Genomic DNA, 26915 nt, shown 5'->3' on the forward strand with positions numbered 1-26915 from the left:
CCCACCCAGAAGCTTGGGCCTACATACCTGCTCCCAGTTTATCTTGCATTTTCCACCTATAACCTTGTCACAGCCAGCCCAAAGAAAAGCACGTCATAGTGCATCAATCTTCTCCAAAACTTCCGCCGGGAGGTTTAGAGTTGTCATGTAATAAATGGCGATAGCTCTGAGGACCGACTTGACTAGGACCGTCTGGTCCGGTGAAGCAATGAGCTTTCCTTTCCAAGGTGTTAGCTGAGCCGCAACCTTGTCCTCAAGGGGTTGGAAGTCTATTCTCTTCATCCATGTGACCGACGGCGGTAGCCCGAGATACTTCATCGGGAAGGTGGAGCAATGCGCTGGGAAGGAATCAAGAATGTCCGCAAGGTCAACTTGTCGCACCGAATTGGGGCCACCAGACTTTTGGTACAGTTCGTTATCAATCCAGTGATCTCCCCGGAACTTTCCAAAGTGTCGTCGAAAAATTTGACATCCGCTTTGATGGGCGCCAGGAAAACAGCAACGTCATCCGCATACAAGGAGGCACAAATGGCCAAAGTCTGTCATCCACATACAAGGAGGCACAAATGGCCAAAGTCTGGTGTCCAATAGGATGGAGATGTCCCTGCATGGTGGCCTTCTCGAGGATGTGATGCACCGGGTCGATAGCCAGCACGAAGAGAAGTGGGGAGAGTGGGTCTCCCTGCCGCGGACCACGCCCAAGCTTGAAGGGGTTGCCTGGCACACCATTAAGCAGGACCCGAGAGGAAGTTGTAGACAGGAGGGTTGAGACCCAGCCGCGGAACCGAGGTGGGAATCCAAGATGATTTAGCAAGTCCAGAAGGAACTCCCAGCTACTGAGTCGAAGGCTTTTTTTATGTCAAGTTTGAAAAGGAGTGGCTGAGTCTTGTTGCGATGGAAGCGTCTTACAAGGTTGCACACGTATGTAAAATTGTCATGTATACATCTTTTCTTGATGAATGCGCTTTAAGCTTGCAAGACAAGATCATTCGTGCGTCTAGCTAGCCGGTTGGCCATCATCTTCGCGATTAGCTTAGCAAAGCCCTTTTCTTGATGAATGCGCTTTAAGCTTGCAAGACAAGATCATTCGTGCGTCTAGCTAGCCGGTTGGCCATCATCTTCGCGATTAGCTTAGCAAAGCCATGAATGAGAGAGACAAGATCATTCATGCGTGGAGCTAGCCGGTTGGCCATCATCTTCGCGATTAGCTTAGCAATGCCATGGATGAGACTGATGGGCCCAAAGTCAATGATGTCCTCGGCGCCGTCTTTCTTCGGGATTAGGGCACATATTAGTCGGCATATAACTTCAGACACACATATCAATGCAGGATTTGCATGCGTAAGGCACAGACTAAATGTGCTCGCAAAAAAGGGCACAGACTAAATGGGAAAAAACGCAAAACAAAACAAGAAGTTATGCACAAAGTAAAAGGAAAAAAAGAAATGGAGGGGGTACTGTGTACAAACTGGTCACAAGACAGGAACTCCGAGGCACATCAACATGCGGCATTGGCATCCAAACACGATTGACTCATCTTACAAAACTTCAATTGCGTCATCTCGACAAATCACAAAACAGCATCACACGACAAATCACAAAACAGCATCACATGACAAATCACAAAAAAGCATGAGCTACAGAGTTCTCTTCCTGACGAGAACAGCAGATGTACATGGCTACTCACATACTGCTCGTCGTCTTTCGAGCACTACATATAACAAATATCTATACCAACGGAAAAAATTACAGTGGGACGAAAGAATCAGCACACATAAAAAATGGTACACCACCATGAGAACTGAATCTGAAAGATTTTATACAGCAGAAATACTGGGTGGAGGTGATGGCGATGCCTCTGTTGAAGGTGGTTTATCCTGTGTCTCTGGCACCTTGGTAGAAGAAGGTGCATCATCTGTAGAATCACTGGGAGTAACAGCAAGTGCATCAGTGCCACTGGAATCAGCTGCTGGAGCAGGAGCTGGAGCAGCAGCAGCTGCGTCAGGACTGCTACTTGTTGGGTCTGGAACCGAAGCTTCTGTGGCTTCCGCAGTACCAGGGGCTTCGGTAGCTTCTGCATTGCTGGTAGCTGCTGTAGCCTCCACGTTGTCAGGAGCTGCTGTAGCCTCCGATGGCTTTACCTCATCGGTGCTTTGTGCTGGAGCAGGAGGGCCTTGAGCCAGGGGAGTAGCTTGGGCCATTGGGGTGCCTTGATTCATGGGAGTACCTTGAGCCATTGGAGTGCTTTGATTCATGGGAGTGCCTTGAACCATTGGGGTGCCTTGATTCATGGGAGCACCTGCATTTAGGGTCTGTGACGCATTAGCCAGCCCAGGTTTTGCAGCAGCCTTTTTAATAATGATGGGAGGTGCAGATAGAGGCGGCATTCCAGGAGGAAGTATTTCAATTGGTGGCTTTTTCTCAGTTTCTCCCAAACTAGTGAGCTTCGGGTCCTCAAGAGATGCCAAGAACGCTGCTGCGGCATCAGTTTTTACGGTTGGTGTGTGATCCAGCTCCTTTTGTAGCATCTTGTTCCATGTTATGACTGAGCTCCTTAATGATGGACGACCATGGGCCTAGAAAGTGGAAAATCCTTGTAAGAACTTGAAAATATACTTATTGTAGATCATTCGGAAAAAGGTGACATCGTCTTTAGGGGGACAGGCAGCAGCAGAATGCATTGACAGGAAATCATTTATTATAGACAATCGTAATGCTTAGCTATCACATGAGCAATGACGTCACTAGCAATCATACAAGTTCTTTGCAATGTATTTGCACGAATTATATAAACCCAACCTCCAGCCACAATACTTTCTAATATTACAATTTTTTGGAGGACAAACCAGTGCTTCATTCATAATAGATGGACTGATCTGATGCTAGGTGAAACTTGAAACTTGAAACTAATCGCAGGGCATTTTCGGTATTGCCCCCTGAACTGAGATTCTGGATGGTGGCCAAGGGAGCCGAGCCAAACGCGTCTGGCTCCTGAAAAGGAGATCCATGGAGCAGGCAAAGCAGGGGCAGAAAAACAACTAGAACGGAGGAGCGGCCTCTCCAAAGACCTCACGGGACAAAACAAATCCTTCCAGAGGAGATGGGTCAACTTACCTGCAAATGCAGTAAGCCATCTCTGAACCCGTACTGGTTCATTAGATATATCATCTCTAACCTTTTCTAGCCCCCTCACCTGTACGACATTGAACTTGGGAGATGACGGTGAGCACAAGCGCTGCCTATTCCTACCGCACGAGTTCATGCGACAACAGCCAGTACCAGCAACTGTCGGCAAAAGCATTCTGCACCATGTATACGCACCTACTCTGTTCCTTGAGGCAACACAAACCCAAACCCTAATCCGTATGACGCCCAAAAAAACTGATCTATGTTGCTGCACTGCCCTTCTAAGAGCATCTCTAGCAGACCCTTTATATTGTACAAATAATATTTGGATGCCACGCGAAACTGTAACCCTAGTTTACAAAATTTGGCTCACCGGAGCCGAGGGGATTGCGGTGGCGATGCTGCGGCGGCGGAGGGGCTCAGTCCTCGTCGTTGGAGACGAGGTTGACGTAGACCTCGTCCTGTTGCTTGGCTACGAGGCGCCACTCTTCTTGGTTGGTGGCGAACTCTTGCGCCGCCGCGATCCCCTGCTCGAGGAAGATCTTGTTGATATCAGCGTCCCGTCGACGCCGCTCATGCTCCTCCTCCTCCTCTAGTGCAGAGCACGCAACGATGGCCGCCTTACTGCATCCGCCTCCACCGGGGGGAGGTAATCCTTCGGCCCGATGACACCCCGCTGCTCCGGCTCCCTCTTCACCGCTGCCGCTCAGGATCGTCGCCACCGTCGGCACGAGCTCCACATCCCGCGCCAAATGGTGGAGTGCGGCGGCGGAATGGAGTCACCGGCAGCGACAAATCGAGAGGGGAGAGGGGGGATTGCGGCGGCGCTGGGATAGGGTTTCACCCCGTAAATTTGTCGTGAACCCGTAGTTATACCGCACGAGGGGGGGGGGGGGTCGGGCCACTGTAAAAGTTTTACGGACCGAGGCGACTATACGGACTCTGGCCTGGCCCAAAAAAGGGGCCAAACCCGTAAAGTCGCCGGAATTTTACGGGGCGACCGTTTATAAGGGGTCTGCTAGAGTTGCTCTAATGTCTTCCTTTTGATCTCTGTTATGGACTGTAAGCAACTACTTGATATTAAACTGAAGCAAATCAGGCTTGATCATTGAATTTTGTTGGCTCCTCTGTTCGTGTATGCATAGACTAATTACTAACAGCGTGTTTGGCAATAATTGGGAAGGGGAGTGGGAGTTTAGAGGAGTGAATCGTATTGAGATTAGACATGGTGTGTTGGGTTTTTTCCAAACCATTGTTTGGTATCTAACAGAAATTGCGTGTGGGAATTTGAGGGAGAACTTCATCCCCTTTTTTGGTTAGTGGGAATTCATGATGAATTAGACAACGGGTGATAAAAATAAGTTGTGACGAAGGGCCGGGATGAACCACTAAAAAAATGTCCACCCCTTCCCCTGTTATTTAAACTGTGGAAGTTGCACTCTCAACTCCAATACCTAATCCCTCCTCAATTACCATTCCCTCTAAACCATATACAGAGTTAAAGCCTGTACCCTTCAATTTCCATCCCTAGCTCTAGTTACCCCCAACCAAACATGCTGTAACAGTATATCAACCAGATATTGTTGCATATTCCAACCAGGACATACCTGAAAAGCCTGTTGACAGTAAAAAGTGTGCATGCACAAGCATTATGTAGTGCAATCACGTGCAAAGTAAAACCATGTTCACTTAGTATGAGGGACGCTATATTTTGTCCATTAAAATGCATAAGGCATCGAACGACTTAAGAAAAAATTAAAAAGATAGCCAGCAATTGCATATTCTTTCAGTCCCAGGTGTCGGAACCAAGGGTATTATGGTCTATTTATTCCCAAACCACCATTTCAGTGTTTTTGAAGTCAACCAGTAGCTGAATGCTTTTATCAGATACTCCCTCCGTTCCTAAATATAAGGTTTTCTAGAGATTTCACTAGGGACTACATACGGAGTACAATGAGTGAATTCACACTCTAAAGTATGTCTATATAGTATACACATCCGTATATAGTTTGTAGTGGAATCTCTAAAAAGACTTATGCTCCCTCTGTCCCAAAATAAGTGACGCAAAATTAAGTACTCCCTCTGTAAACTAATATAAGAGCGTTTAGATCACTATTTTAGTGATCTAAACGCTCTTATATTAGTTTACGAAGGGAGTACTAAGTTAGTACAAGTTTTGTACTAAAGCAGCGACACTTATTTTGGGACGGAGGGGGTATTTAGGAACGGAGGGAGTGGGTTCAGATCCTCAGTGGATCAGGAGCAGAGAGCTGCAAAATAATGATTTGGATACCTATCAAATAGGCCATACGCATGACCAACTTATTTTCTTAGCCATTGGATCTAAAGATTATGGATGGCTAAGATGATTAGTTGACACCAGTGCTCTTCGAATGGAACTCAATATAAAACTTACTTGGGCATGTAAAACAGCCTCAGCCAGCATTCCTGTGTCTTGCCATGCTTTCTCCATGAGGGCATTATCACCCAGAACTGCCGCTGCAAATGCTGCTTCACGTCCATGGCCTGCTGTGATCAAATTGGCCACTAAACCCTGATAAAGCAACAGTATTAGTGATTGCTCCGAAGAAACTAACATGTGCAAATCATCACAAACGAAACATAACACGTTAACAGAAAACAAACAAAAGGTTTTAGCATGCATGCATGAACAAGGTGTCTTGCCATATGCCCATATCCCAGAAACAATTGCCAATAATCATGACATTTCATAACTTGAGACAAACTATCATTATATTTCATAGGGATGTGGTCTATGGTGTACTCCATAATCATGACATGTCATAACTGTCATTATGGATGGCAATCACCATTATGGCTGAGAACCGAGTTCTAACGGTAAAATGTTATTAGGTCAACGTAACATACCGATAGTCTAGTAAGTTCTCCATGGTTTGCAAGACGGAGTGCCAGGCCTCGCAAGGTTTGCCCATGCAGAGCTCCCTTTACAGAAGCTGCCGCGGCTAATCTCTTCAGAACTTCACGAGCAATTTCAGCCTGGCCAGTGGCATCTGCGGCATCAATAAGGTCAAAAAACTCCTTGACAAATTTCACTATTCCCTGCACGGCATCTGCAAGACTTTCTTGCTTAGCCTGCTTAGCTACTGCTAAATTGAGAATCTGCGTAACATCAGTAGCAGTAGTTTCTTGTCCCACATCTCGGCTATTGCTCATTGTCAGCAGACATGCAAGTGCTCTTTTCAAGTCCTTGCTTTGCATTGCAAGATCGAATTCCAACCTGAGAAATATCAGCACAAATTTAAACTCATGAAATAGTGAGGATTTATCTATCGATATCAACAGATATCCTTGACTCAAAACATGATAATACGGGTAAATAAAGAGAAACGCGTGAATATGATGCCATGCTATAGTGATATCTAACGACAGAACAATCCAGGCAGCAAGAATTCTCACCTCTTGGATATTCCAGGTAAATGAAGTGCTTCAGTAGCATAGCCCATTCCAAGCATAAACTGAGCAAGGTCATCATGGTGCTCTCGGCCAAGTCTAGTAGCCCTGCATGATTGGTTTTAGGCTGTCATTCCTACCGCTTGCATAAGTAGACAAAATGCAAAGCTCTAAAGCATAAACACATACCATTTCACAGCACTAACTGGGTCTCCATATGCTGCAAGGCACCGACATCTAATACCGGGATGGCTGAGAGACAAGGCATGTGCACACATATACCTTATAGGAATATTGGAAGTGTGTCAGAATTGCATCAAAATCAGCATCTCAGATATCACCAGAACAAATAAAAATAAGAACTAATGTTGAAAAAAACTTGAGCTTATTTAAGTGAATTTTATTTTCAATTTCACCAGCACTATCTTGTGCATAAAGGATCAAGGAACTGCTCTTGATGTCCTTAGAATACGTATTACCTGTCAACAAGCCACAGAACTCCATCTCTGACACCAACCAGGACAAGTGGCCCAATAGGTCTTTTCTGCTCAGAAGGAAAGCGAGTTACTGCAACCGATACCCCTCCTCCAGCAACAGCCACTTCAGAATATCTTCTATCATCCAATTCTTTCAGAAATACTGAATCATCCCCATTTAATTTGGATTGCTTAGGCACTATAAACGGTGGTATTGACGGTGCATGCTGAAAGGAGGCTAAACGAACAACCTGGAAAAATACAAGGCATAGGCTGTAATCAACAATAGCACATAATACAAGCTAGCATATAAAAAGGAGCATGGAGACAAAAGCTGTAGGTAAAGAGAAGTCGCATAACACAGTAAAGAACATCAAAATGACGTAGATTACGAAACTGGCTACTTTTAACCTGGCTTCCAATAACATTTAGGGTGTGTTTGGTAGCCCAAATGGTCTCAGATATTTCCTACCCAACACACCGTTTGCTGTTTGGTAGGGTGTATGGGCTCTCCTCAGCCATGCTCATCTCATGCAAAAGAGGGCATCAGCCATGCTCACTTGCGAACAGGTGGCAGGAAGGTTCGCTCCTCGTCAATGCTCTATTGGACCCCAAGAAAAATCTCCTCCATACCCATCCGTGCCCTCCCCAACCCACCACGCACAAGGACGAGGGCTACCCTCCCAAAACGAACCCCCCTTTACCTAGCTGCCACTCTCAACCCCTCACGACAATGGCGACAAAGGAAAGCGTAGCCGCCGGAGCCCCTTCATTGCCTCACGTCGCCACCTAGATCCCAGCGTTGTCGCCGCCGCCACGCCACATCCCCGCCACCGCCCCAGTTCGCCGGAGATCCCCGCCTCCCTGCATTCTCCTCCCCTCTGAGCTCCTGCCTACTCCAGCGACTAACCACCAAGCCGTGCGCCTCCTCCTCCTCATCTTCTCCCCCGACACCAAGCACCGCAGGTAGCCCATATTGAGCCGCCGCAGTCCTCCATCGTTCTCCAACAGCGCCGGCGGACGCCATCCAAGTCAAGCCAACCCCCGTTCTTCACCAGCGCTGCAGTCCTCCACCATTCTCCAACAGCGCCGGCGGACGCCATCCAAGTCAAACCACCCCCCCCCCCCCCCCCCGGTTCTTCACCAGCGCTGCAGTCCTCCACCGCCTGCCGCCATCACCGCCGCACGGAGGTGTGGTGAGGCCACTACCCAGCTGGTTTTGCCGGTGTCGGGAAGCCCTTGGAGCAAGTACCCACGCTTCTAGGTGTGGCTCACGCGCATAGTGCTACCGTCGGCAGCCCAGAACTGAATAACTAACATGTCAAACTACTTCAGCCGATTGTAACTCCTGGTTCATTAGCAGGCTTTGTGTTCCCGATTTGTGATTGTAGAAATTGATAATCAAGAATCTGAATATTTAGACTTTAAAATCTGAATGAGTATGTTTTGATATATGTCAGGGATTTTTGGAACCTTCGTACAAAGAGCACTGTAATACAAGTTGTTGGTTGCTGTTCTGTACATATGGTTCCTGTACACCGTGCATCTAGTTTGTTCCAAGAGAAGCAAATGTTTTTGTGATGACCCACGTACGAAACACTCCTTTGAATATGAGGTTTTGTTAATAATTAGTTTTTCTAGAGAAAGCAAGTGCTCTTGCTACCATTTAACCATTGATAAAACAGTAGGGGAACTCATTACCAGGTATAGAGGAGATCTTCATTCAATTGTGCAAATCTTATTCATCGTGTTTCCTAACTATTGTGGTATCCTCACCACCTCAAGGAGGAGGTAACCAAATCTGCCTTAGATACAGACTACCAAACAAAGTCTCAGCACATTATGTCTTAAGAGATACAGGCTACCAAACAAAGTTTCAGCACATACAGGAAACCAACAACTGCAGTTGTATGTACTAAGCATGTATCGGGGGGGGGGGGGGGGGGGGGGGGGGGGGGGAATAGCATGCTAGGGTCATGCAGGCTACCAAACACACCCTTAGTGAACACGGAAGGAAACAAGCTAATAGAGTAAAAAAGGATTACTAACAAGATTCACCATACGCAAATACGCACCTGCAACATAGAAGGTCTTAATGATATTTTTTCACTTGCTGTGACCTGCGGACCTTCGACTGTGATAAGAGCCAAATCTCCATGGTCTGCAACTGCTCGACCCTGAGCTTCTCTTGCTTTCATTTCTTCTTTCCTCTTTTTTGTCTCGATATCAATGGCAGCAACTCCAGCATCAACAAAAACGCACCTGCAAAATATTGTTCAAAATTCAAGAGATAGAAAGATGTCCCATGTGCTAGCAAACCATTTTTTTAGGGCCAGGAGTGCTGTCAAAACATGAAAACGCCATTTGCTGGCAAAAATCTACCGAGACCAGAAATCCATTTTGCCCGCAAGAAAATTCAAAATAGTAACACTTTAAAATTAAAAATTAAACAGAACTAATATATAAGTAGCTGCCTTTTCAATATCCTAGCACTGCCACTGCCACTTTCTACGTCATTGGATGTAAATAATATTACAATACAACTTAACGATTGTAAAATGGTCTTCAGAATTTATTGGACAACATAACATGAATCACGCAAAGAGTCATAAGCTTCCTACATCACTTTTTCTGTTTACCATACTGCATCGCCCAACAAGTGTAGCATTATTAGAAGACAATCAGGAGTTTCAAACAGACTCAGCAGCATAAATTGATAGCAAAAATATTGGAGGCACTAAATGAACTATTCGGACTGTACACAAAAGGGTTAACTTACTCGATGGTTGTTGGTGTAGCCACAAACAACTGTCTACGGTGCCAAACAGCACCAGTAGCAGAAGGAATTGAAACATCCCCGAGATACCTAAACTGAGGTCGCAGGGAAGAAATTACAATGTACTGCTGATAAGCAAATGCACAATATTCAACAGTTTGGTCCCACACAGTCCATTCAGGTTGTGCAAGTAAGCCGCTTACAGGCTGATAGGTCTCCCAGCTGCACCAACCAAATGTAGTTAAGTAGCCAGTTTTAGGGTAACACAAACATTAGCTGCAAATATCATGGGGTATAGGAAAGAGAAAAGTTAGCTAAGTTAATACAAGTAATAATGCATAGCATAGGATCATTTCGCATTCGCCAATAATAAACTTTCTGGATATGCAGAAAGGATGAAATACCTAGGTGCGGGTAACACAAACATTAGCTACAAATATCATGGGGTATAGGAAAGAGAAAAGTTAGCTAAGTTAATACAAGTAATAATGCATAGCATAGGATCATTTCGCATTCGCCAATAATAAACTTTCTGGATATGCAGAAAGGATGAAATACCTAGGTGCGTATATACCTGTATAGCTGGAAATTTTGGGGTGGCCCTTCTCTGGAGGAAAATGGGTCATCCGAAGCAAAAGATGATCCACTTCCTCCAAAGCCTGATAGGGGCATTGATTGAACAGTTGATATAGCAGTGGCCGTCAAAGGACTTATTCTACGAGATGTTCGGTATGTAACACCAAGGAGAGCACCACCATGCAAGCCAACAACCTGCAAGAACAGAAACATAAATCTCTTTAACCCATAGAACACCAAGAGTAGTAACACGCTAAACTAAACCTCTTTGGAATGCAAGGTTCTCAGAAACAGGAATAGGAATTGATATGCCATGACTTGGTGAATCCTACAGGAAACGAAAACTGCAAACACGGCACTCTCGATGCTCAGCAGGATTTTTGCAGGAATTCCAATAGAGAGAAGGTGCATCCAGGCATAAAGGGAAAATTCAATTAAGCCAAACCTCTCGCTAGAATCTATAGAACTGGGGTGCAGGGAAGCAATCCGTAGGAGTTTGTCAGTCTTATGATCTAAATGGCCTCTAATGGGAAAATTTCTATAGACTGAAATCCTACAAAAGTACTATGAAAATCTTTCTCTCACAAGGAGCCCAAAAGAAACATTAGAAAGTTAAGATTATTTTAACTGGTCAACCAAGGATATGAGGTGGAAGCAAGAACACGCAATCATGCGAACATCTAAATTAGCATTGCATACCACCTTATGTTTCAGCAACGATGTATGCAAGACAGCTACAACACGGTATTAAAGCACAGATATTTTCTGAACAATGGCAACGCCGACAGATTTTTAAAATAAGTAATCAGTACAATTAACCAAGCATAATATAATCAGAAAATAATATATATTGTGATTTGTCTGGTAAAGATCAATAACATTAACTGGACTAAAAACATTTGAGCCCAGAAAAGAGAAAATGAACCTTTTTATATCAAATAATTGCAAAATTATAGCTCTATTACACCCAGAAAAATATTACTGCATCGTGTCAAAATGTGGCCAAATATTTGTTTCAACAATGTTTGAATGTAACTAAGCTACTTAGGGTGGAAATTTTCCAGCATGTGTCAGGCATGTTACAATGGTTTTCTATAAGGGACGCCGATGATCTTTGCATTTTCATCAAGAAACAACCACAAAAGTAAACAGATATAATCACTGTCTTCCCATCAAACTGGTGTATTGAAAGGAAAGATTCTCCGTTAAGTTCATAAAGAATATATCATAAATGAAAATTACCAACCGGTTCACTACGGCCATCAATGGATCTCTGCAGAACATGAGCTGTTCCATCATCTAACAAAATGCGAACTTGTACTGTGGCTGTAGAAGCAGCGCTAGCAGCTGCAGCTGCTGCTTGAGCTGCTGCAGCTGCTGCTTCTTTTGCCTTTTTAGAGGAACCGCCTTTCACAATAAGTGGCATCCTTGGAGCCAATGCACTCTCGACCAAAGCATATCTGTCGCGACAGCTGTCCCATGCGAAAAGTTTTCCCGTGCCTGAATCAACAACTGACCAATCACTAGCTTTGTACACAACGAATGAAGGAATGTCTGGCCATACAACTGCAACATACCTGCATATAAGTAAATACTTTGTTTTAGAAATTTATTTGAAACCACAACATATATCTACAGAGCAACAAACTATAACTTACACAAGCACCGCAAAACATTAGGACATGGCAAAACAGATTAGCCATCGCAAACATTGACTTCTAATTTTTCACAGATTGCAACGAACAACTCAAAGCACATAATGGGCAAAATAACTACCATCTAACACAAAAACTCTTTTTTTCGAGAAAACGCAAAGAGCCTTGCGTTTCTTTGTATTGAAAAGAAGGGGGATTACAACCTCCTAAGAGGCAATTACAGCATTGTTACAAGAGGTTTAGTGAACATCCCAGGATGGGGGCATGACTACCCTAAGCCCTTTGGCCCCAGCTCTCGCCCAGCACCTAATCTTGTCTTTGATCCTATCCAAGAGCTCGTCGAGCGATGGAGTGATATGGTCAAAGACACGCATTCCTGTGTTTCCATATCATCCAGGGCACCAGGAGTGCGGCTGACCTCAGCGCCTTGCGTAGCGATGGTGGTGTGGCATCCCTCGCCCTCATCCACCAGTCCTGGAGTGAGGCATCATGCTCCGGCGACGGGGCCGTTAGGCGCAGCCAGGATAGGGTCTCGTGCCAAGCCTGCCTCACGAAAGGGCAAGTGAGCAGCAGGTGCCTGATGGTCTCCGGCTCTTGGTCGCATAGTAGGCAGCGGGTGTGATGAGGAAGGCCTCGGCGAGCGAGCCTTTCCGCGGTCCAGCATCGGTCCATGTTGGCAAGCCAGTGGAAGAACTTGACCTTCGGTGGAGCCCATCCCTTCCAGATGAGCTGCCAGGAACGGCATGTCGACGATCCGTGGAAGGTGGCCCGGTAGCACGACCTCGCCGAGTAGACACCATTGGCCGTCCATTTCCAAACGAGCTTGTCCGGCTCGGTGGACAGTATAGTGTGCGCCACAAGCTGCCATGTCCTCAGGTATTGGCCAATCTCTTGCAGACCCACAACTCCGCGAATGTCCTGGGCCCAGGCATTGCCGGCGATGCCCTCCGCCACCGTCCGCGCTCTTCTTCTGTTCTTGGGAATGCATAGGTATAGCAGAGGCGCGAGCTCATGTATAGACTGACCGTGCAGCCAGCGATCTTCCCAGAATAGGGCAGTCAGGCCATCTCCAACCACCATGGAGGTGGAGGCATAGAAAAGGCCAAGCTCCTCATGTGAGAACTGCAGGTCAAGGCCTTCAGCGTCCGTCCTCGATAGCCAAAGCCATCAGAGTCTGAGTGCAAGCCCCGTGCGCTCGAGGTCTCGGATGCCCAGCCCGCCATACGCGATCGGCCGGCAGACCGTGCGCCAGTTCACGTGGCAATGCCCTCCAAGCGCAACCTCGCGGCCAGCCCAGAGGAAGCCACGCTGGATCTTCTCTAGTTGCTTCAGAGTCTTCTTCGGGGGCGCTAAAGCAAGCATCTGGTGAATGGGGATCGCGCTGAGCACTGATTCTACAAGTGCCAGCCGCCCAGCCTTGTTCATGAGCCATGCTTTCCACCAGCCACGGCGTCGACAAGCGGCTGCATCTGTGCCGCTGAGGGTCGGCGGGTGGTGAGCGGGATGCCTAGGTAGGTGATGGGTAGGTCCGCCGTCTGGCAGCCGAGAACCTCCAACAAGGCAGCGCTAGACTCGTCGCCATGCAGGGTCGTGGCCGAACTCTTGCCGTAGTTGACCTGCAGGCCCGATGCGGTCTCAAAGATACCCAGGATGCTCTTCACGGCGAGAACCTCATCCATCTCAGCGTGGCAAAACAGCATCACATCGTCGGCATATAGAGAAATGGCCGGGACGTTGCGGCGGGGGTGGAGGCGCCGAAGGATGCCGGTCTGGAGCGCCCGGTGCATAAGGCGGGCAAGCGTGTCGACCGCCAGGACGAATAACTGCGGTGATGTGGAGTCGCCTTGGCGCAGCCCGCGACGGTGCCAGATCGGGGGGGGCAGGCACTCCATTGAGCATGACGCGGGTGCTGGCCGAAGATAGAAGAATGGCCAGCCATTCCCTGAACCTGTCCCCGAACCCATATTGGCGCAGAACCTCAAAGAGGAACGGACATGATATGGAGTCGAAGGCCAGCGTGAGATCGAGCTTGAGCATGATGCACGGCGCGCCCAGGTGATGGAGCATCCGAAGGGACTGCCGGACGAGGATAAAATTGTCGTGGAGCGTGCGTCCGGCAATGAAGGCGTTCTGGTTGCGGCTCACCAGGCTGTCAAACTTAGGAGCGATGCGCAACGACAGAACCTTCGCGAAGATCTTGGCCACGATGTGTATCAGGCAAATCGGCCGGTAGTCGTCAAGCTTGTGGGCGTCCGCACGCTTCGGCAACAGGGTGAGCAGGGCTTGGTTGAGCTTACTGAACCCTCTCCCGCGTAACATGTAAAGCTGCTCAAAGACGTCCATGATGTCTTGCCTGATGATGCTCCAGCAGGCACGTAAGAATTAGGCAGTGAACCCGTCCAGCCCTGGTGCCTTGTCCGCCGGCATGCGTCTAACCGCAGCCCAGATCTCCTCGGGGGTGAATGGCGCCTCCAGGCTGTCCAGGTCGCCGGGCGTGATGAGCTGCTCAAGGTCAAGCGTGTGCGCCCGGTCCGCGGCGGTGCCCAGCAGCCCGTCAAAGTGTGCGAATGCCGCGTGAGCCATCTCCTCGTGATCGCAGAGCACGTGCCCGTCAACTAAGAGGCTGTGCACGCGGTTCTTTTGACGACGATACGTGCACTGTCTGTGGAAGAAGCTCGTATTCGCATCGCCCTCCGCGAGGACGGAGATGCGGGCGCGCTGCCGTGTGATGGTGCGCTCAAGGGAGGCCATGCCAAGGTACGCCAACTTGAGCTGCTTGCGCAGCCATTCTTCCGGCGGGGTGAGCTGACGGCTCTCCATCGCATGGTCAAAGCGGGCGATCAGCTCGCAAGAGATGGCCAGCTTGTCCCGGACATTGCCCGTAGACTTGGCACTCCAGCTCGTAAGGGCGCGGGCCTCCATGCGCCGGACCAGCCCCTGGAAGGGATCGGGGTCGTGCACCGAGCTCCAGGCCGTGGCGACGATGTCGTGGAATCCATCGAGGCGAAGCCAGTAATCCTCGAAGCGGAAGCGCCTGTGGGCCACGGGCATTGGGGAGCAATCCAGCAACAACGGGCAATGATCGGACACGACAGACGCTAGGCAGCGGAGGTGGCATTCCACGTGGTAGTCCTCCCACTCCGCGGTGCATAGAACCCGATCGAGGTGCACAAGCGTCGGCGGCGACTGCTCGTTTGACCATGTGAAACGGCGCCCGTTGAGGTAGACCTCCTTCAGGGCAAGATCATTGATGGTGCGCCGGAACCGTCCCATCATTCGGCGATTCAGGGTGCCAGAGTTCTTGTCTGCGTCGTGGTAGATGAGGTTGAAATCGCCGCAAAGCATCCAAGGGCCTGGGCAGGCTGCGCAAATGTCCCGCACCTCTTGCAGGAACAGGAGCTTATCTGGGTCACTTTGGGGGCCATACACCGTGGTTAGCCACCACGGGGCGCCGCTGGGCACGCACACCTTCACTGTGATCGCGTTTTGGGTGAACAGGGGGTCGGAGATGGTGACAACCCTACTCTTCCAGGCGATGAGGATGCCTCCGCGGGTGCCGTCAGCCGGGAGGTAAGTGGAGCCATCAAACTCGGACCCAAGGGTGTCCAACACAATCGACGAGCAGATCAACGCCATTTTCGTTTCCTGAAGGCATAGAATGGATGCACGGGTGGTACAAAGTAGCGAGTGAATAGCGCAGCGCCTAGCGCGCGAGTTCAAGCCCTTGACGTTCCATACAGCTATTTGAGGACCTGAATACATGGGAATGGGTTCGACATCGTAACACCACCAGGCTAGCGCGCGCAGACCATGTCATCGCCCGCCGGGGAAGCCAGGCCTGCCGGGACCGTCCGGTCGACCAGAGCAACGATGGCCTGCAGCACCGGCAACCTGATCGACGTGGCAAACATGTCATCATAGGCCTTCATCTCGGCGGGGGTTATCTGCTGGTTTGTGCCCACTATCCCGAGGGTGCGCAGGATCTGCACGACCGCCCTCCGATCAGATGTGCGAGGGGCGGTGACCGGGGCATCGGCGGCTGCAGAGCGTCCCCTCCTGGGACTGAAGTTGAGGAGGGGGGCGCTGGCGCTTCCCAGGAGAAGGCAGGACTGCGTCGAGCTGCTTGGTAGCCGCGGACAGGAATGCGCCCAGCGTCCATGCCTGGCAGGCGGTGGCGCAGCTGCGCCGTCTTTGCAAGGTGATCTGCGGCGAAGCAAAGCGCCCTGGGGCCAACGCACGAGAGCTTGCGGCGCTGGACTCTGAATCAGGGCGATGCGCGAGCCTCTGCAGAATCGAGATGGGGCCGCGGCAGTAGGGGGTCCCGCCGCTGGCCCGGTCTGGGGTGGCTCTTCCAGAGTCGGCGCGAGCCCGTCGGCCCCGTCGGCAGGCGTGTCTTCGGGCGCGGACCCAGCTACGGCTTCATCTTCGGGCATGGGCCCAGCTGCAGCTGCGTCTTCGGGCGCAGACCCAGCTGCAACTTCGTCTTCAGACGCGGGCCCAGTTGTTGTTGCATCAACGGGCGCGGGCACCGCGACAACTGCACGGGCCGATGGGGTCGTATCAGGCACGGCGATCTCGGTGGGGAAGGAAGAATCGCTTCCCGCCCTCTCCTCGTGGGCGCGTGCTTGGGGCCGCGGCGGCTGGTCAAAGGAGGCTCGTGGCGTGGTAGGTGCGACAAAGGTGGGCGGAGCCTCCTTTTGTCCCGACCGGGCTGCAGGTGGGGCTGGTGCGTCCGTCCTCTCCGGCAGCTTTGCAGAGCCCAGGCGCAACAGGCAGCGATCCCGACGGGGTGTGGGACCAGCCGCTGCAGTGGCGGGCCCGACCGGATCCTCCTCGGTCGTGGGTGGGTTCAAATCTTCGACTGCTGCGAGACCACGATTGGCGAATGAGAGCCCACCACCTGGCCCGATGCCATCAGTCGCGCCGTCCTCGCCGTGGAGGTTGGTGGCTTTATGCGCTGGGGCCACCGACAAAGCGGCTTTGGGCATCTCTTTGGGGCCCCTCTTCCTTCCTTTTCTGACGCCGTGACGGGAGCTCGCTGAGCCCTGCTGACCTGGCCATGTCAGCATCCCATAGCGCTTTGGACGCAGCCCCTGCAGCGATGCTGTCAAGGACGGCCAGGGCGCCACCGTACCGGCTCCATCGGAGCGGCCGGAGTGGCCATGGGCGTGCAACGCCAGTGCGTCCACACCGCCATGCCGTCAGCCCGGCCGCTTTACGCCTCGTCCGTACGTCGGCACGCGCGCCCAAGACCAGGGCCTTGGCCTTTGCCAGTACCATGCCTCCCGCCTACGCCATCTGCATCGCCGCCGCCACTGTTACCTCCAGTGGCCTGGGAACCTGCCGGAGCGGCCCTGATCAGCTCTGCCTTGGTAAGCGCAATGAACACAAGGAACGTGAGAGTTCTGATGGATGGCGCCTTCGAGGGCACGCGGCCAGGCAGCTGCTCGACAATCCCCAGGACCGCAGCACGCCTGATGTCGGCCGGGTCATGCGCCCGCCCGGAGACGCGGAAGACAGCCATGTCGTCCCGGGAGCGTGTGCGGGGGTGCAGGCGCTCGATCCAACAGCTTCCACCCAGCACTTGTTCGGCGGTGGAGAGCAGCCAGACGTGGGTGGGGATGCCGCGGAGCTCCAGCTTGACGCGGTATTCAAGCCCACCGGCGCCGGCGTGGGCGAGCTTGCACCAGGGCCGGAGCGACAGCGCAAAACGCATCGAGCTAATGAAGTGCTCGCCACGGAGCCGCCGCATGGTCACCAGGGAGGAGAAAATGATCAGGAAATCCTCCGGGTGGTGCAGATGGACAGAGAAATCCCCCTCCGCGAGCTCCAAGGAGCAGAGAAGGAGCTCGGCGACCTCGTCGGCGGACACGGATGGTCAGTTGCCCGTTACCGAGGCCATCATCGCGCGGGCGAGCACCTGCTCAGCCACGTCCATCTCCTCGGTCTGCGCCATGAAGACGCGAGCTGCGATATCCTGGAGCGGTGGCCGGGCCAGAGGCAGAGGGGGCGCCGGAGCAGGTAGGGCAGGGGCTGGGGGAGGGGTCGTTTCCCGGGGACGCGCCGCCGGGGGAGAGACTCTGGCGGGGGCACCGCGATGAGATCGGGGCTGCGGGTCCGCAGCACCACGCAGGGAGCGCGGGGGGCGCGGCAGCGTGCCGCCGTCCACCACGGTCGCGGGATGCGTGGCCGGACGCGAGGCAGCGCCGGCAGCGGATGTCGTTCGGGCAATCCCGAGCGCAGTGGCGGTGGTCGAGGCACCGAAAGCAGAGGCCCGCGAGCTCCTCGGGGGAAGGGCTGCGACGGCGCGAGGGCGAGGGCTTGGCGGGCGCATCCTCGCGCGGGCGACGGCGTCGCTCCCGACGACGGGCCTGCTGGAAGCCGTCGGCGTCGAGCACCGGCCCGCCCGAGACGCGGTGAACCTCCGAGCGGGGACCGAGGCGGTCCTTTGCGGGCTGACGAACAGCAGGTGCGACGTGTCCAGGGGCGGCAGCGACCGGCGGCGCTGCTGCGGCCGGCGGGGTGCGGGCGACGTCTCTGTACGAGCGCGCCAAAGACTCGCTCTTCGAGCTGGACCAGCGGTCCCCGTAGGAGACGCGCTCGCCGGAGAGGGTCGTTCGGCGGTCGACAAGGTCAGCCACCACCGGAGCCATGGCGCGGGGAAGCGGGAGGGCGCGGGGGAGGGCCTGCCGGCGGGGACGGCGTCAGCAGTGCAGCGCGGTGTCTAGGCTAGGAGGAGTGGGACGCGGAGAGCGGAGCGAGCCATCAACACAAAAACTCTCACACGGTGTATATTGTATAATGCAACAGTATCCAGAATAAAGACTAGAAAGTATTCAGCTAGGGCCCATGTGTACTGCAGCCAACAAGTAATTCATGAAATAGAAAAACCAAGTGCGTTGTTGTATCTATCTTTTGTAGTAGTCAAGTGCTACGTGATAAGATGGCAGAAATGCTTACTTTCCAGAACTGCTAGCTGAAAGAATTGAATATGAATCATGAGGAGCAGGCGTGCTGATATGCTTCTTGCTTTGCTTTACTATCAGCTGATCTATAGTTTCATTCCTTGATCTTCCTGTTTCAGATGCACTTCCCAGGGACGGGTTTGCTGTGTTTGACAATTGGAAATTCAGCAACTTAAGTTCTCTTTCAACAATGTAAACAGCAGAGTGTTCCTTGCTTTCTGTCAGTGCTGGTAGAGGAGCAACAGCCGGTAGTGCTCTTGGATCGAACTCACTTAAAATAATACCGATATTTGTTCCAGTAGCAACAAGATGTGGTTGCAAGGGATGTGCCACCATGCAGTAAACCTAGAGTAGACACAAATTTCAGTCTATGTTAGCATGTTTGACAAATTTCAGTCTATGGTGGTTTTATCTTTAAATGGAAACCAGTATTCCCTCAGCGACATGGAGTACCGTGAACCAGAATTTCTTTTTGGCATTATGTAGACTAAAGTTATCTTTCACTGATGCGCCATAATTATTTTTTCCATCTTAAAGTCCAGAACAGTCTGGAATATGGTCTTTGGCTCTTTGCAAACTGCAGCAGCCACAGGTCACTCGGGGCATACATTTAACACTTACATAAAATTAATGTATAGGGAACGCTAACAACAAGACAGGTGATTGTTGTGAGCCTTACACTCTGGCTGTGTGTCCCATTTTTACTTACAACCCACATGCCTAGCTCTAGCACTACAGTAACTAAAGCAGGCAGAAAATGAAAAAGAAACAAATATTTACACAATATTGTAGTGTCATCAGATAAAAGTCATAAAAGACAATAGCTTGACCTGAAATGACAAAATAACATTTTCTATTGAAGGAATCAGTCCAGAAGCATACCCTCAGTTTTTTATGCTGTGCAAGGGCTTGCGGAGGAACAAGCGAGGACAATTCGCAGAGTGGTCTTGTTAAAGCAGAATAAGTCGGATGTTCTATGGCCCTGTAGCAATACAGAATGCAAAATTATGGACGTGTTTTTTCTTTTGTCATCAATACAGAATATCTGCAATCTGATTTTCGTTCCAAACAGACAAAAAAACATACCAAATATGGGAGTCCTTGACACAAGTCAGAATATCAAGGTTTGGTGCACGAGGGTGGCACCAAGATGCAACACTATGGCAGGCAAGTTTAGGCACTGGTTTAATGCGCCTTATTTCCTGCACAGAAAATATGCTACTCTGTAATATCTTTATAGAATACCAACAAAACATACAGTTCCATGGAAATATTTGAATGTGCATACCTTGAATGTAACGGTATCCCATATGGCTAAAGTTTTATCAGCCCCTATTGTAATGAGCTGTGGAGCACTTCCCATTACCCTTGAAAGTTCAACCGCAACCACCCCTCCATCGTGAGCCTTCAGAAAGATGCCCATAAAAGGGAAACCAGTATTAAACAACCCAGATGCTAAACTGCTTACTAACGTTATTTACATGATATTCTGCATTTTGGGAAAACAGAAATAAATAAATGTTTAAAAATGATACCTTCAAACTAATCTTAGGTACAAGTTCCCGAGAGTCGTGGATATGATCAGCACTCCATAATACCAGCAGGCCATCACTACCACCAGAAACTAAATGTACCTGAAGCCACACATGGTTATTGATTAATAAAGATATAACAGTACCTTACAGGTGAACAGTGCCATGCGGAAAATGAAAATGCTGCAGAAACTAACAACGATGAAATAGCAGATAAGTACAACAAACGACACACACACATAGCATATGGACATAATAGTCAACAGGGGTAAATCACAGTTTGATGACCAAACAGATGAGACCAAACCCTAAATCAAAACACACTATGCGAAAATTTACCTCGCCAGCTGCAGACATGAATGTCATTAAGCAAGATATTGCTCCTTTATGTCCACCAGTATACCTTCGAACAAGCTGCAAGGACCAAACTGCTAGGTTTGAAATGCAGGTACGGAGAAACAGAGGGGGCAGGTATAAGATGTGTAACCTTCCATGTCATCATTGAGAGAACTCTAATCACACCATCAGATGCCCCGAATGCAACAAGAGGGGCATCACTAGAAGATGACCTGGAGAGGAACTCCATACTGCAAAAGCACAAACATGCTCTTAGTCAACATCTAGCACTAGTCTAAAGTTTGAAAGTACTTGCTGTTCAGTAGATGTATGTTGAATTGGGTTTTCAAGATAGGTAGATAACATAAGCCAAGCTGTTTGTAGTTCTTAATCCTGTACTGAACTTGGCGGTAATTGATTCATTTTCTTATGTATATGGTCAAAATATACCCTGAGGCCTGAGATGCAGCAGCACCGATAAAAAAACATAACGTTGATGAATGTAGCATTTCAGCTCAGTTCAAGTCCAGGTTTCAGTTACAGAATAATGCTAAAATGGTGGAACCAATACCAAACACATGTACTCCCTCCGTAGAAAAAATATAAGAGCGTTTAGATCACTACTTACATGTACTAAAGTAGTGATCTAAACGCTCTTACAACACGCTCTACCATAATTTTTTGCGGATAATCCCAATGTTGGTTTAATAGTACATCCCAATAAAGGACGGCCATACTTGTTCAATTTATCTCTTTCAACTTGGATACCATGAGGCGGGCCACGGAAGGGAGGGACTAGGGCAAGATAGCTTTATCACAGACAGGGCTGCATCGACCAATCGCTTTTCATTGAGAATAGGAACGAACAGCTTTCGTCTACTTACATGTACTAAAGTAGTGATCTAAACGCTCTTATATTTCTTTACAGAGGGAGTAATTAGGATTTACGAACAAATATGATGTTGTGAAACTAAGAATACGATGCCTGCCTATAATGATTAATACTCCCTCCGTCCCAAAATAAGTGTCGCAAATTTTGTACTAAGTTAGTACAAATTTTGTACTAGATCAACGACACTTATTTTGGGACGGAGGGAGTAATTATTACTTCCAATAAACATTAAAGACCGAGGATACTCAGCTGCCAGAAATGGATCCAACCAGTATAGCCTGTAGGCTTTTATGGAGAACAAGTTGCACAGATCTAATATAAGGTTTTCCTATTCTACGCCTTACATCACCAACCAAAAAATATTATAAACATTAAAGACCGAGGATACTCAGCTGCCAGAAATGGATCCAACCAGTATAGCCTGTAGGCTTTTATGGAGAACAAGTTGCACAGATCTAATATAAGGTTTTCCTATTCTACGCCTTACATCACCAACCAAAAAATATTATTAAAGAAAACTTAAATTTGGCATTCACATTTGATGTAGGTCCATGTAAACACCATGAACAAATGAAAACAAATACATATAGATATAATACTCTGCAAAGTAATCATACCATAAAAGTGACTTGTTGTCAAGCTCTTGCTTAGGAACATCGCGGCCACGCATAGTCACTAAGTCCAAAAATATTGCTTTGTTCTCACAACAAATGACAACAAAATGTCTTCCTCTTGTAGATGGTGCAGGTGCACTGAAAGCGGACGACTGTTGATTAACTGCAGTTGGAGCCTCGCTAGCAGCAGAGCAATTGCGCCAATGTTGCCAAAAGCGTACATCGTCATCATAAAAAGAAACCTGCTTTACACTTGAAGTACAACAGTTGTCCCATAGGATGTCAGGTAAAGATACCATGTAAAAGGGCCATGTGGAACTAAAAAACTTTCAAATCAATACCTTCCGCCTCGGATTGCCTCAGTGGGCTTTCCTTTCGAATCTGCATAGTTTTTGACAAAGGCCAGAGTAAGCAAAAAGTATATCATATAGTATGTTAATTTGCATGCCCATCTTGAAAAGAGAGAATACGAAAAAATAAAGGAAATAACCAAAATGGCAAAAACCATGTATAGCGAAGGTTGAGGGGAATGTTGTGAAGCCAGAAAACAGACTAGCGAAGGTTGAGGGGAATGTTGTGAAGCCAGAAAACAGACTATTGTCATGAAAACAAAATTACAGCTAGCTTCGACACGGATTAAAACTTAGCCGGCAGTAGAGTTAGGATGAGGAATGTTTTCTAAGTAAGTTCGCAAATTATTTTCAAAATTATATTAGAGATGTTGGTAACATATAAACAATGATAAAAACTTTGGTTCTCAAACTATCCACTTGGGGCATAATTTTCTCTTGAACTATATAGCCATCAAGCAACATGGACATGTGTCACACATGGACATGCTAACGCACTAGGGCGAACACTCAACAACAACAACAACAACAACAACAACAAAGCCTTTAGTTCCAAACAAGTTGGGGTAGGTTAGAGGTGAAACCCATAAGATCTCGCGACCAACTCATGGTTCTGGCACATGGATAGCAAGCTTCCACACACTCTTGTCCATGGCTAGTTCTTTGGTGATGCTCCAATCCTTTAGATCTCTCTTTACGGACCCTTCCCATGTCCAATTCGGTCTACCCCGGCCTCTCTTGACATTATCAGCATGCTTTAGCCGTCCGCTATGCACTGGGGCTTCTGGAGGCCTGCACTGAATATGCTCAAACCATCTCAAACGATGTTGGACAAGCTTCTATTCAATTGGCGCTACCCCAACTCTATCTCGTATATCATCATTCCGGATTTGGTCCTTCCTTGTGTGGACACACATCCATCTCAACATGCGCATCTCCGCCACACCTTGTTGTTGCACATGTCGCCTTTTAGTCAGCCAACACTCAGCGCCATACAACATTGCGGGTCGAACCGCCGTCCTATAGAACTTGCCTTTTAGCTTTTGTGGCACCCTCTTGTCACAGGGAATGCCAGAAGCTTGGCGCCACTTCATCCATCCGGCTTTAATTCGATGATTCACATCTTCATCGATATCCCCATCCTTCTGCAACATTGACCCCAAATATCGAAAGGTGTCGTTCTGAGGCACCACCTGCCCATGAAGGCTAACATCCCCCTGCTCCTCATGCCTAGGGCGAACACTTAAAAGAACTAAATACCACTGACAGACTGTGTTACAGATGATATTTCTGCGCTCAAGACACTGTTCATAACCCACCAAGGCTGCCTTTGGCTCAAGCTCCACGGCAAATATAACCTACCAGCACAACAATTTGGGTTTTGTTAGGGTCAAGGTGAGAGGAATTTTGAGGGTGCTTCGGTCTGGACTTCGCAAGTGAATAAGCTCAAAGGATGGAGGAGCCTTGCCCTTTTTTTGCACCATATCCCTGTGACTGGACAGTGACTTAGCCGTGCTGCGTCAGTTGGTCCACATATAGCACCACATAAGCGGTGGGATGTAAGCAAGCAAAAATTCAGAGTTTACGGACTGGTTCCGTCAGCTTTGTAGTTCGAGGACGCACTTGTGCTGTGTATCACACACAGCCACCAGACTTACATCCTTGAGCAGCAGCCGTAGGATTTGGTCTCCTTTTTGCTCTGTTTCTGTTTGCTTTGGCTTTCTTTCCTTTGTACATAGTTTCTAGATTTGGCTTGCCTAGATCTCCCTTTCTTTTGTTTATTTGGTTTTTCGCCGGTTTTCCTTGTACTGCGCCTTCTCAACATTCTCCTTCTAATACAACATGCGTATTCAAGAAAGAAAATGACTATGCATTGTTGGAGTGTATATGTGGGTTGCCTAGCCCTTTCCATAAGTTCGGACTTTTGGTTGCGTTAGCTAGTGACATGGTATCAGGTTCCAAGGTCTGAGTTCAAGTCGTTTGCTAGTGCATATGGTACCAGGGTCCAAGGTCTTGAGTTCAAGTCCTGGTTTTCACAATTTATCCAAAAAATTGTTGTTCCCCCCTTTGTGTCCATGTATAGGCCCCTTGAGTCATACCTCTGAGTTTATCCACGTGTTGAATTGAGGGGGTGTTGAAGTGTATATGTGGATTACCTAGCCCTTCAGTTCGTACTTTTGGTTGTGTTGGCTAGTGCATGAAGCTTAAAACGCATGATAGCTGAAAGCAAAATTATGTATTGGCTCCAAAATAGTAAATCTAAAGTCTCTCAAATCCCTCAATACAACAATAATCGTTGTTGTTACTTTTTAAGGATGAATGAGTGAGAATAATGTTGTTTATCATTTTTCTATGACTAATCGATGATATTACATGAAACTAATCAAACAAGCAAACAAGTTCCACACATACATCATGGCTTCTAGCACGCCCAACTACTGGCAATCAGCTACACACAAGCATTTGAACAATTTAAGTAACGGTCCATTGTGATCCAACAAACGAGAAAACCAGCAAATCTAACATTACCACTCTAACAGCGCATAAGGATCCTATGTGATTCCTAACAAGCCGTTGCAACCAGAATAACTGCAAAGCATACCAGTTTCTCCCTCGGCGAGCTTCTCAAGCTTCACACCAACCAGCCTCCGTTCATCGACGCCACCCGCCTTCAGCTCATAGATCACCTACCCACCCATACACCAACAATTCCAAAGCAAGTAGAGATCAATTCGATCGCAAACAGAGCTTGCTAAGCTGGTTTAGCAGGCCGAGAAGAAATGGGGACGAAAAGTATAAGAGGGCCCAATTCGAGCTGGTACCTGGCGGTGCTCCCAGTCCCAGACCGAGACGCGGTCATTGGCGTCGGCGGTGACGAGCCAGGGGTGAGTGGGGTGGAGCTGGATCTTCACCACCTTGTCGCTCGTTGGCCGGAACGCCCTGAGGCGGAGCATCTCGCCGTGGCCACCGCGTGCGGCGGCGACGTCGTAGCGGGCGAGGGGTGGGTGTAGGCTTGAGCGCGAGAGATCTGGAGATCCGGGGGGAGAGCAGATGAGATGTGCAGTGTTGTGGTAGCTCGCAGGGGTTGGGACGGAGGACGGGGAGATCTGAGTTGCGACTAGGGACTTCAGCGACGGGAGAGAAGCAGAAGAGGAACTGAGCAAGCTGGGCTTGTTCACCTTTTGATGGCCTTTTACGGCCTGATTGTTTGTTTGAACTGGATAGCATTTCATAGGCGCCTGAAAGAAAAAAAGGATAGCATTTCATAGGAAACCTAGTTCAAAAAAAATAAATTTCATGGAAAACCCTGAACGTTCGCGCTTTTTTTAGGGGTCGTTCGCAGCCTATGTCTCAATGAAAGCACTTGTTAAGGGTTATCTTCAGCGAAAGATCACTCTCATTTTCTCTGACAAGTGGAACATTGTATCTGTATGTGTGTCATTTATCATAATCTATGTTATTTTCTCATAGATTTATTTTCTTAAACATTTTATCTCTTGAACCATGCGTTCAAATCATGAACCGCTTTTGCTGTTAGATTTCTTGCATCCAGTTGAAACTAGATTTCATGCTAATATATTTTCCAAATTTTCTTTTTCACAAAAGAAAGAGAAATCGACAGAGGAAAAACAGTAAACAATAAAAAATATAGAAAAAACGAAAACCAAAATACCGACAATCAAAAAATGACATAAAAGGAAGAAAAATGTAGAGCCGGAAGCATTTTCTTACTCTCTTTTTTTGAGTTGTGCTTCTTGCAAAAATAAATATGTGTTCTCCACGGAAAACAAATATATGCCTTTCAAGGAAGGGTATATCTTTTTCTCTTTCTAAGAAGCACGCTTGGGCTTCTCATGAAAGAGTAAATTTGTGCCTCCACAAAAAATAAATATGTGCTTTTAGCGAAAGCACAGTTTTATTTTATTCAAGAAGCGCTTGCGGAAGAAAATTTGTATAACTGATGGAAATACAAAAAGAAAAATACGACAAGCACAGTTGTACCTCTCGCGAAAGCAAATTTATGCTTACACGAGAATAACTTTGTATTTCTCGTGAAAGCACAATTACTTTTTCGCACAAAAATATATCCATATTTTTTTATTCTAAACCTATGAAAAATCAGGCTGAAAGGAAACAAAAGGAAACACTTACAAAAAAAAAACAATTCTAGAGAAAGCACCGAGC

At 48.4% G+C, this 26915-nt stretch overlaps 1 protein-coding gene across 1 annotated transcript; it reads right to left on the minus strand.

The window, feature by feature from the left end:
• Window positions 1-1533: 1533 nt before the first annotated feature.
• LOC123443993 lies at window positions 1534-25885 on the minus strand. The gene is made up of 21 exons (XM_045120583.1): window positions 25553-25885; window positions 25333-25417; window positions 22722-22761; window positions 22384-22632; window positions 21026-21125; window positions 20878-20952; window positions 20542-20640; window positions 20295-20411; window positions 20093-20208; window positions 19889-19988; window positions 19002-19351; window positions 11633-11963; window positions 10385-10581; window positions 9814-10032; window positions 9110-9296; window positions 7038-7285; window positions 6748-6840; window positions 6565-6666; window positions 6016-6385; window positions 5543-5680; window positions 1534-2576 (listed from the first exon to the last, which is right to left on the minus strand). The coding sequence occupies exons 1-21, from the start codon at window positions 25682-25684 to the stop codon at window positions 1818-1820; spliced, it is 4107 nt and encodes a 1368-aa protein (XP_044976518.1). The 5' UTR covers window positions 25685-25885; the 3' UTR covers window positions 1534-1817.
• Between the last annotated feature and the right edge of the window lie 1030 nt (window positions 25886-26915).

This window comes from Hordeum vulgare, chromosome 3H, assembly GCF_904849725.1.
Source record: "Hordeum vulgare subsp. vulgare chromosome 3H, MorexV3_pseudomolecules_assembly, whole genome shotgun sequence".
Taxonomy (NCBI): Eukaryota; Viridiplantae; Streptophyta; class Magnoliopsida; order Poales; family Poaceae; genus Hordeum; species Hordeum vulgare.